The 11552-nt window shown below is 30.6% G+C and overlaps 2 protein-coding genes across 3 annotated transcripts; one reads left to right on the top strand and one right to left on the bottom strand.

Moving 5' to 3' along the window:
• Positions 1-628: 628 nt before the first annotated feature.
• LOC119603812 (TBC1 domain family member 20) lies at positions 629-3455 on the top strand. Its single transcript, XM_037956008.1, has 4 exons — positions 629-901; positions 1782-2563; positions 2626-2735; positions 2797-3455. The coding sequence occupies exons 1-4, from the start codon at positions 844-846 to the stop codon at positions 3008-3010; spliced, it is 1164 nt and encodes a 387-aa protein (XP_037811936.1). The 5' UTR covers positions 629-843; the 3' UTR covers positions 3011-3455.
• Positions 3456-4815: 1360 nt separating this feature from the next.
• On the bottom strand, positions 4816-5819 carry LOC119603817 (COMM domain-containing protein 8). Of its 2 annotated transcripts, none has more exons than XM_037956017.1 (2): positions 5533-5819; positions 4816-5473 (listed from the first exon to the last, which is right to left on the bottom strand). In XM_037956017.1, exons 1-2 carry the CDS (start codon positions 5587-5589, stop codon positions 4961-4963), a joined length of 570 nt encoding a protein of 189 aa, XP_037811945.1. In that variant the 5' UTR covers positions 5590-5819; the 3' UTR covers positions 4816-4960. The 2 variants fall into 2 exon arrangements, with proteins under 2 accessions (XP_037811945.1, XP_037811951.1); XM_037956023.1 differs by having other exon boundaries at positions 4816-5454; positions 5533-5662.
• Between the last annotated feature and the right edge of the window lie 5733 nt (positions 5820-11552).

Genomic DNA, 11552 nt, shown 5'->3' with positions numbered 1-11552 from the left:
CTTTTGGAAAAAATATGTAAAAAAATTTGGACTTCTTTTGTTTATTTTTGGCTCAAAAGAAAGCTACATGTTCATTCTTTCGGGAAAAAATATTTAAAAATTTAAAAAATTTGGACTTCCATTGTTTATTTTTGGCTCAAAAGAAAGCATAGATCTTTGCCTTCAGGAACTTTTTGGTCGCTTAGTGAGATATGTATCAAAATAATTTTTTTTAACTCACGACAAATTTTTAGCATTTGCACTATTTTGTATTTTTTCCTTATGTAAATATTACGCTACAGAAACAGAAGCCCAAAAATTACATTTTTTATCTCACAAAAATGTAAGAACAAAAAAAATGTCTTCAGCATTGAAAAAATAGAATTATTTTCGCTTCTTCGGAAGTCAATAAACATCACTTCCACAGAAAGTAAAAAAATTCACTAATTGCTACTTTTGAAGTGGTGATAAATGTTATTCTTTTGGAAGTACTTCGTTTATTTTTGCTGCGTAAGTATATTTTACACATTACCGTACCGCCACTGTTGTGTTTTCACAATTGTGTTTCTTCACTATTGTGAATTATGTTAGACGACGTTATGGGAGCGGCACACATTATGAGTTACCCTGTCTCGCATTCCACAACGTTTTCATTATAAAACATTTTATTTGAAAATCAGAAAAAAAAAAACAGCTGTAGTAGTCATCAAATTGTAAAAGTTTTGATATTATTAGGAAACAGAGAAAATTATTGTTTTTTATTATAAAAAATATCTGGATTACTTCTTATGTATGTGCAGTGCGTTTAAAAATATTTGTGAAATCTTGTTTTAGTTTGAAAAGCTTATAAAAGGAAAATATAGAATGTCCGAAGAGGACGTGATAAAAATCGATCAACCCCAAGAGTTGAGCTTTGAAAAATGTAAGTATGTTCGTTTACACCATTGTTGCACTTTGCTGCATCAAAAATTGTGTCATTTCGTTTAACAGAAACAAAAAAATGATTAAAAATTATTATTTACCTTTGCCCTTAAATATACATAGATCTATTAAGATTTTGGAAAAACAGATTGATAAAATACATCCATACATATGCGTATATGTGGTCATATTTAACAAAGAACATTTCTGTGTAACCGCTCTATGGGCGGGCACAGAGTCTTCCTCCTCTGTCGTGTATCAAACACCGACTTCGCTATAAATGCTTATGCTTCATGTAAAGATACTCCAACTTTTTGAAAAAATAGGAATTACGTCAAAAGTAAGGAATATGTAGATGTAATATTCTATGTTAAGCAATGCTTAAATGATTTATTATTAGCAAATACTCATTAAGTTCCCAGCAAAAATGGTGCTTCCACGGAAGCAGGGCAGTTGTTACTGTTTAAACTTGTTATGAAAGATTATATGCATGATTTTTATAAGAGGCTCTTCTTAAGGAATCCAAAATGTGCACACTGTTGAAATTGTGCTGATTTCAATGCATTAATGTTATTTTTAAACACTGAGCATTGATTAAAATTTAGAAAGCCTAGAAAAATTAAATGATTTAACAGCTGTTGAGAAACAAATTTCTACACTACCTACAATAATTGCTGAATATGTGCCCTACAAAATCTTTTCTGAAGCTGTTTGAGAGGCTGTATTTATATTTATTGATTCCAAATCAAAAATATTTTTTGCTGGGTTTTGAATTTTAGCATACTCATATCTAAAATGTATACCTATTTAGCATATTCAGAACTAGTAGTGATTTACAAAATCTTTACATACATAATCATAATTTATTTTCATATTACTAGGCCCGGAAAGTCAAGAAGAGCAAGAAAAACGTCAAAAAATTGAACAACTATTGAAAGATGGCAATGGAAAAATTGAATTGAAAATGTTAAGGGAATTAGCTCGATCAGATCATGGCCTTGTAACAGATGACTTGCGAAGAAAATTATGGCCTCAATTGGCTGGTGTCGATGTTACATCTTTGGATCCAGCTCCCAAATTAAGTGACCTACAGACTCATCCTGAATACAATCAGGTCGTATTAGACGTAAATAGATCGTTGAAACGTTTCCCACCCGGTATTCCTTACGAACAACGTATTGCACTTCAAGATCAGTTGACCGTCTTAATATTACGAGTAATTAACAAATATCCAAATTTACGATACTACCAAGGCTACCATGATGTGGCAGTAACTTTTCTTCTCGTTGTCGGCGAAGAAGTGGCATTCGCTGTGATGGAAGAACTCTCAACAAATCATTTTTCCGAATGCATGCAAGAAACCATGGATGCTACCCAAAAGAGACTGATGTTCATATGGCCTGTTGTTAATTTCGAAAATCCAAAACTATTTCAATTTTTGCAACGTTCTTCCGTCGGTACTTTATTTGCTTTGCCGTGGTATTTAACATGGTTCGGACATAGTTTGAACTCATACAAAGCAGTCGTACGTTTGTACGATTACTTTCTGGCCTCACCAATTTATTCGCCAATATTTGTAACGGCATCGATAATATTGCACCGCGCTGAAGATATTTTGCTTGAAGAATGTGATATGGCCATGATACATTGTCTACTCTCCAAGGTAAGCTCACAAATAGTTTTTAAATAATTCTTTCTCACATATGTTCATATGTATATTCGCAGTTACCAGACAACTTGCCATTTGAAGATCTGTTAAAAACATCGAGTAATCTTTATGAAAAATATTCTTTGACCGTTATTGAAAAAGAAGTGGAGAAATTAATTCAACTAGAGTAAGTTCTATGATGTGCTTGCTAAAATTTCTATAAATAATTAATTGTGTTGTACTTTCAGAAAACAGCAAAGAATATTGGAGGAAAAAATGGCTTTGGAGAGACGCAAGAAAATTGCGCGAAATACGAGGCCAAATGGCAATTATTTGATCAATCATTTATTGCCCCAATTGCTAACACCAAAATCATTTATTGTTACCACGGCATTTTCGTTACTTGTTGGTATTTGTGCATACTATTACAAAAGTCAATACATGTCTACCGGTATTAGTTGAGTAAGTCTGAACTTGCTGCCGTCTATGTCAAGAGCTCTACGGCATGCAACACCTCCGCATTCAGGTTGGATGATAGGATTTACAATATTTTAATTTTATCATATTAAGAGATTGTGGGTTGCTTAAGTCTCTATATAATTAGTTTAAATCTCACATCAATTTTTTTGTTTTTTTTTTACCAGCATTTAAATTTAAGTTGAATTATAAAATATGATAAAAAATTTTACTTGTTTTTGGTTATTTGTACTACTATAAGGAATAAACTGTGTGGTATACTAACATATTTCTATATTTGTGGTTTACTTTCGATAATAATATGTAAATGTTTCAGACAAAAAGAGTGATTGCATAATCTTGTATAATAAAATAATTTATGAATTTATTTATAGGTATATATTTAATTTATTTTCTATTTTTAAAATATTGTTAAAAAGACAAACACTAACTTTAAACGAACGAAATTTGAAAAACTTTTTAAAAGATTATTTGATTTAAAAGGCTATATACACTTGTATAGATTTTCATTATATCAGTTAAAATCAAATATTTTAAATTGTTCACAAATTTTTTCATTTGTTTTTATGCAAAAGTATTGATTATAAAATAAAATATTGAATACATAATTAAAATAAAACTATGAAATATTAGGATTGTATTTTTTATTTATTAACACTTGTTTATTTTCAATTCTTCATTGATGAAATTAATAAATTTATTATGAACTGGCTGAACCGGTCATTATTAAAAAAGTAAATTTACTACCAAATTTTTTGCAATTGATTTAACTACTGCTTTAAAATTTTTCTGAAGTGGTAGCAGTAGTATTTGTTTTGTAATCATAAATTTTTAAAACTATTGCTTCATATAAAAGAATTAGACTCAAAATATAACAGTAGTAATAACATAAACTTCAATCATAGTAGCTTAAAAATTTAAGAATTTTTGTTACTAACTTTAAAATTGCAGTTTTATTTATTAACTAATACCAATAAAAAACATTTCTATCATAGAGGAAGCCTATGTTTTTGTTCTGGAGTGTTTTTTATATTTTAAAAAATCTTTAACAACATATTGGTAACATTGCTACTGCATTGCAGTTGCTTGTATCAACTTGCTACCAAATGAAAAATATAATTTAATTTGTTGCTACTTCAGGAGAAATAATATTGACTGAGATCGGTCCATAAGTATCTCATTAAACTCCTAAGTACATATGCATATGTATAGGATCACCCTTCGTGGCCGAATATAACATCCTTAAAATACATAACATTCACCTTTGTGAGATGGTTATATACATACATATGTTTGTCATTCGGTTTATAATTTCTACTATGAGCAAAATTCCAGGACTACCTATAAGTTAATTTTGACCTTCCACTAATTTTCTGAAGGAGACAAAGTTTCATTGATTTTTGTAAAGATACAAGAATATTTAACATAATAATCAGCTCGAAAGCCCATTACGGTAACGGTTATATAGAGGCTAGGAGAATAAATAAACATCCACTTTAAGGTGGGTGCAAGACCAATATTTTTATGTGTTTCGAACATCAGCATATTCAAAATTGCGATCTGTAGCGTGCGTACAAGGACATGGACACACAGACGGATATAGCTAAAAATTCAAAATTGCGACCTGTAGCGTGCGCACAAGGGCATGGACTCAGAAAGTGATTCTGCTCCTACATCCACTTTATGGTGGGTGTTACAAACATCAGCACAACTGCATAATATCGTGATTTGTGATTACTCACCAAAAATATCACATTTACCTTCAAGTGAAAAAAGTATAGGGAATGGAATTGATTCATCAGAAGTACCAACACTTTAATAATCACATAGGTATACATATATTTTAGAATTGTTTTAAATCGCGATCATTATTTCAATTTATTTATAATCTTTTTTATATTCTTCCTATCATTAAGGACATTTAGAATAATTGATTTATTTACAATCGACTAAAGCATCCTCAATCGTTTTAATTAATTCGCTTAATTTGTTATAATCCATTTGAACATGCAGTTGTTGCATTTGATAATTTTGCCGTTGGTTATGACGCAAATTCAAACTTAAAGTGGTTAACATTTTATTATTTTGTGCAAAACTGCTATCGCCCAGAACTAAACGTGTATCCCAGTCGAATGATTCGATTAGAGGAAACTCATTAGCGTTTTGTTCTCGTATCAAATAACACAGTACTTCATTTCGTCTGGACTGCAAAGCAGATGTAATAATTTTTTGAAATTCCGGTGTAAGGTTGGATAATTCCGATCTTACAAATTCGCTTTGTTGACCACTATTTACATCGCTAGTGCAGATACTACGATAGAATTTTGCAATACTTTTTGTAGTTAATAGGAAGTCATCAGGATTGTGAAACCCGTATTTGTGTGACATTCGCATTGTTTGTTGTTCATCTTGATTACCAATTAAGAAGTCTATAGAATGATTGAGAATCTAAATTAAACAGATTCTTTACATAAATTATTACAAGACAATAACAACATTTTGCTTACCTCGATCAAGATCTCTTTGTTATCTATATTCAATAATAATTCATGTTCCTTCATCATTTCACAGTATATTTCTATGTTTATATAGAAAAAGTAGCTTTCCGCGCAGAGCCCTGCGCCGACAAATATTAACGGCGGCGGCGACTGACACCAAATATGTCAGCGGCGGCTTAAAATCGACTGTAAGCCGGCTAAGTTTTCAACTACGTTTAGTTTTTAAATTTTCAACGATTTTAAATAAAAAACGGAATCCCAGAGATCAGAAAGTAGGATCTTGGAAGCAAATATATTGTTTATAACAACAAAACAGAGCAAGCTCAAAAGTTGTGTGAGAAATTATGCAGGTATGAATAAAAAATTCTTAAAAATTAAAAACAAATCCTTTCTCCAAGTTTTACGAGGATCTGCCGATATTTAACCCTATCCTCCATGTAAAACATCTTGCAGAAAATCAGTTTCTAAAAAATTTTGCATTAAGAAAATTATCAATAACGTAAAAACAAAGATATTTTATTTGTTTATTTACTAGCTATACCCAGGGTGCTGTGCTAACCTAAAAGCAATATAAATAGCTTAACGATTTTGATGATTCTAACTACAATGGTTTTCCAGATATACAATTTGTTACATATGGGAGATTCCACGCAAATTTTTGCAATTTCTCTAAATGTTCTTCAGTAAAATTTGAAGACTCTAGCTCTAATAGTTTCTCAGATATACGAATTTTTCTATTTAATTCATATGGGAGTTCCAAGCCCCCCAGATGAAAGTCCGGCCTTTTTTCTCCAAAATGTTCAGATGAATATTAAAGTTCTTCGTGCAAAATTTGAAGAATTTAGTTCTATTAGTTTCCCAGATAAACGAATTTTTGTATTTAATTCATATGGGAGGTTCCGCTCCCCTCATTGGTAGTCTCCCAATTTATTACCCAAAATGTTTACATGGATGTTAAAGTTCTTCCAGAACAACATCCTTTAAAGGGATCACAAAGAGATTGAAAAATATTCCAAAAGTTTCACTTTGAAAACATTATTAGAGTGTATGAAAACTCGCAACTCTAAAGGCAGACTATTCCTATTTTAGCTGTAATTTCTTTATGAATAAAATAAGTAAAGAGTAAGAGTTATATTCGGCAAATCATTTGTCGTAAAAAAGCAAATTTCGGAAGTGGTCATATACATATATATATGGACTTTGATCATTAGATTAATAAGAACGTCACCGTGATTTTCGGATTAGGGACTTAAATGTGGAATTGGGTCAATTATGGACAAAGTTCTCTATAATTTAAAGTACTTTTTTTAATTCTACCATAATTCTATCATAATGATAACTTTTGGAATGATGTATTAGCTATAAACTAATTTTCTGTAAGAGGGTTATAATGGCGGACCGATTCTCATAATTTTATTTTTCATAAATGTAGGTTTCGGTTCCTAAAAATGTTTTTTTCGTCGACATCGACATTTGAAAGCCATTTATGTGCGTTTAAGTCATTTTCTGAAGAAGATTTCATATACATATTTCCATTGCATATTTTCGTTCCAACAAAAATTGTTTTATTATGGTATTATTAAGTACATAGAAAACGTTAAAATCAATTATTGAAGGGGGCAGGGTCAATTATGGCCTATAGAGATTTCGATTGATATCGAGCCCTTTTTGCAAAATGGACGTAAGCGAGATAAATTTTCGTTCAATTAGGATACTGCGTCTTTAATTTTATGTTTATATATTTAATATTTTAGAAAATTCAAAAAGTACCAGTTAAAGAACGAAAAATTACCAAAAATACTCCAGTTTAAATTTTCATTCACTCAAGTCCCTGATTGCTTAGTTTTATGTTTTTAGGTTCATTATAAAAGAAAATTCAAATAGTACCAGTTGAAGAACGAAAAAGTACCAAAAAGTCCCGTTTTATATGTTCTCACTTACTCCATGTCCTACAGGATTAATTTCATGTCTATAGGTTCAATATTATAGAAAATTCAAAAATACCTTTTGAAGAACGAAAAAGTACCAAAAAGTTCCCTTTTATATGTTATCACTTAATCCGGGCGGTACATTCCTAATTTCATGTTTCTAGGTTCAATATTATAAAAAATTCAAAAAGTGCCAGTCAATGAACGAAAAAGTACTAAAAAGTCCCTTTTTATAGATATATATAGATATAATTTACTCCAGGCTCTACATATTTATTTTTATGTTTCTAGGTTTAATTTTTGGAAAACTCAAAAAGTACCAGTCGAAATTTTGTAGCAAGCTCAAAAAGTACCAGTCAAAGAACGAAAAAGTACCAAAAAGTGCCATTTTATAGATTCTCATTTACTCCGGGCTCTACGTGCATAATTTCATGTCTCTATGTTCAATATAATAGAAAACTCAAAAAGTACCTTTTGAAGAACGAAAAAGTACCAAAAAGTCCCCTTTTATAGGACCTCACTTAATCCGGGCTCTACATGCTTAATTTCACGTTTCTAGGTTCATTATAATACAAAAACTTAAAATGTACCTTTTGAAGAACCAAAAAGTTCCCTTTTACAGGTTCTCACTTAATCGAGGCTATACATGCTTTCATGTTTCTAGGTTTAATATTATAGAAAATTCAAAAAGTTTCTTTTGAAGAAAGAAAAAGATAAAACTCAAAAAATACCTTTTTAGAACCAAAAAGTTCCGAAAAGTCCCTTAATTATTAATTTCATGTTTCGATTTCAATATCATAGAAAACTCAAAAAGTACTAGTTGGAGAATGAAAAAGTACCAAAAAATATCACTTGGTATCGGTGTTCCAAATAACACATCATTACCATATTTAGTGTTTCTTGAATAAAATCAAATTTCTCGTTTTTACGCCTTTTGGTACTTTTTTTCTCCCCATTAACGAAATAAAAATTCTGTTCCAAAAAGTTGCAACATCGTATTGGGACTCCCAATACGACAATAACGAGCTCCCAATGTGGGAGCTCGTTATTATGTATAAGTTAATAAACCAAAAACAATGTTTTATAAAAAAGTACCAAAAATAGGTACAATTTTCACCCCTTAAACGTCCGAATATCCAAAAAGTACTAAATTCATATTTTTATTCATATAGTAGGGATATAGGCGAAACTGAAGAGGTTGTCAAACAAAATTTGTTATTCTCTTCACACAGACGAGTTCTGAGAGAATAAAACACACTTGAGAGAACAAAACGCACTCACAAAACTTCAAATTTTCTTCGCGAAATTGCGAGGATATTAGCACTTAATAGGTTTTCTTATTACTTAAACTTAATATTAATTATTTTTTGCGACAGTTTTATTGTATTTAAAACCCCGAAAATAATTTATATTTTACAAACGAAAAAAAAATATTTTTTATTCTTTGACATTTCATTTTATTTAAAACTGAAAAAAGAAAAGTTGTAAATTTTCGTATTGAAAATGAAAGCCCGATATTTTAAAGAGTGATTAATATCCTAGAACAAATCATTTTTGTTAAATGTTATCTTTGCCATGTCCGTCTGTGTGTCTGAAGACCCCAGATATCTTCGGCATCCAAATAATTCAATAATTCTGTCGGACATGCTTTTGAGAAGTTTCCTATTTAAAATCAACAAAATGCGCCCATAAATAACGGAGATATGAGCAAAAATCAGAGACATCCTCTGAATACTTCATCAAAAAAGACTACTTTTGCATGCTTTGGCAAAGTAGCAAAAACAACATTACATATTGGAAAAAAAACATATGTTTGGATGTGTGTTGGTTTTATTGTTTTGCGTATTTTTTTTTTTTTGGACCCGACCCTCATGAAACTCGGTAGAGAGTTATATAAGAATTGTTTATGTCAAATTTCGTTGTTATACATGCCTTTTCAAGATAATCATTAACGTTAAAGTAATTTCTAAAGAGGACCTAAATGGGGCCAAGGGAAAAACGTGGCCCGATTATTGCCATTCTTTATAGTATACTTTCTTGGTACCAACTTGTCCTAAATTAAATCACGGTTGCTGCTTAATAAATATATGCATGTCTGTTTTAACTGTATTCCGGGGCCATATTGGAAATCAAATTCCGATATTGCTCCTTTTAAATACCAAACAGTGCCTATCAATGGAAAATATTTGTGTCGGACGGACATGAGGGTTTTTGATGAACAAATTTTGGGGAAAACTATAGGGAATTTAATTTAAAAATAAGGATTTTTTGGGGATATGAGTCAAAATTTATCTGGCAACACTGTAAGATGGTCCCATGGCAGAGCCCTGCGCCGACAAATATTAACGGCGGCGGCTTAAAATCGACTGTAAGCCGTCTAAATTCTCAAATACGCTTAATTTTTAAATTTTAAATAAAAACGGAATCCGAGAGATAAAAAAGTGAGATTTTGTATATAATTTATAACAACAAAATAGAGCAAGCACAAAAGTTGTGTAAGAAATTATGCAGGGATGGAAAAAACCATTAAAATTTTTTTTTTTAATTTGATTAATTCTTTCGAATTAAAAACAAATCCTTTCACCAAGTTTTATGATGATCAGCCTACATTTTCCAGGTATTTATTTTTGCCGCATAGTGTAATCTATGTAATAAAATTTGGAATAATCTAAATAACATTTGTTACGGATCGTTTTGTCGGGACGTAGAGTGATCCACCGACTAGCTCACACTCGGTATCATCTAGGGTGTGTTCCCTACTCACTCTCGTGCCAAACCGTAAACAAATAAAAACAAACATGCAGCAGAATAGGGAGACAGGTGTAAGTCTCAAACCGCCCTTCCCAACCTTGGTCGTCTCTCTAAGCAATCATGTTTTCCAGACGACCCCCTTGCGTTATCGGTATTTTGACTTATTTCGGTATCTGTACTTTAGTGTTATCGGTATATTGGCATATTTTGGTAGTGGTACTTTAGCGGAAACGGTAGTGTACTAAAAAGATATTTTATTTATTTTATTCAGTAATAAAAAAGTCAATTTGGCCAAAATAATATTACATAGTTCTGTCTGTACTGTATACCGAATCCGAGTAAATTTCTCGTTTAAAAACGAATTTGCATAATTTTTCTCGTTTTAAAACCGAGTAATTTTATTCTAATAAATTAAATAATTATTTTTCAATTTTTGTGACTTTTACTTCGATTTGCAGAACACCAAATTCTATCCCATTTCACAACAGACATGATTATTATTGTAAATACAATATCAAAAAGTCCCCTTTTAAAGATTTTCATACTTGTTTCTAGGTTCAGTATTGATAGTCTCCTTTCAATAAGGACCATATAAGTTTGATTTTAGATTTTCCAGAAACCATAAATTCTTCACATACAGATTTTTATACAATCAGGAAGCTGCGTGTTCAATTTTATGGTTATTTTTAATATTATGGAAAATTAGAAAAGAGTTAGTAATAGAACAAAAAATTACCAAAAAGTTTCCTTTTTAAATTTTCGTTCAATCATAATTTTATGTTTATATATTCAATATTTTAGAAAGCTCATAAAGTACCAGTTGAAGTACGAAAAAGTACCAGTTGAAGTACGAAAAAGTACCAGTTGAAGTACGAAAAAGTACTAAAAGACCACTTTTATTTAATTTCATGTTCCTAAGTTTAATATTATAGAAAATCCAAAAAGTGCCAGTTAAATAAAGGAAAAGTAGCAGATAATACTCCATTTTAAATTTCCATTCACTCTAATCCCGGATTGCTTAGTTTCATGTTAAAAAGTACTAGCTGAAGAACGAAAAATTATATGTTCGCATTTACACCGGGCTGTACATGATTAATTTAAAGTTTCTGGGTTTAATATTATATCAAACTCAAAAATTACCAGTTAAAGAACGAAAAAGTATCAAAAATCCCCGTTTATATGATCTTACTTAATCCGGTATCTACATGCTCTCATCTTTTTCTGAGTAAATGTCATAAATAATGGAAATTTTAAAAAAAGTTTAATTATCGACATAAACTCCCAAACAAATGTAATATCCGTTACTATGTTATTTCCAGAAATATAAGCCGATTTTAGTCAATGTCCTGA

This window comes from Lucilia sericata, unplaced genomic scaffold, assembly GCF_015586225.1.
Source record: "Lucilia sericata isolate MDLA Ls3-8-SP2 unplaced genomic scaffold, ASM1558622v1 Contig000010F_arrow, whole genome shotgun sequence".
Classification (NCBI taxonomy): Eukaryota; Metazoa; Arthropoda; class Insecta; order Diptera; family Calliphoridae; genus Lucilia; species Lucilia sericata.
The sequence above is the reverse complement of the archived record's forward strand: the minus strand, read 5'-3'. Positions and strand labels throughout refer to the sequence as shown.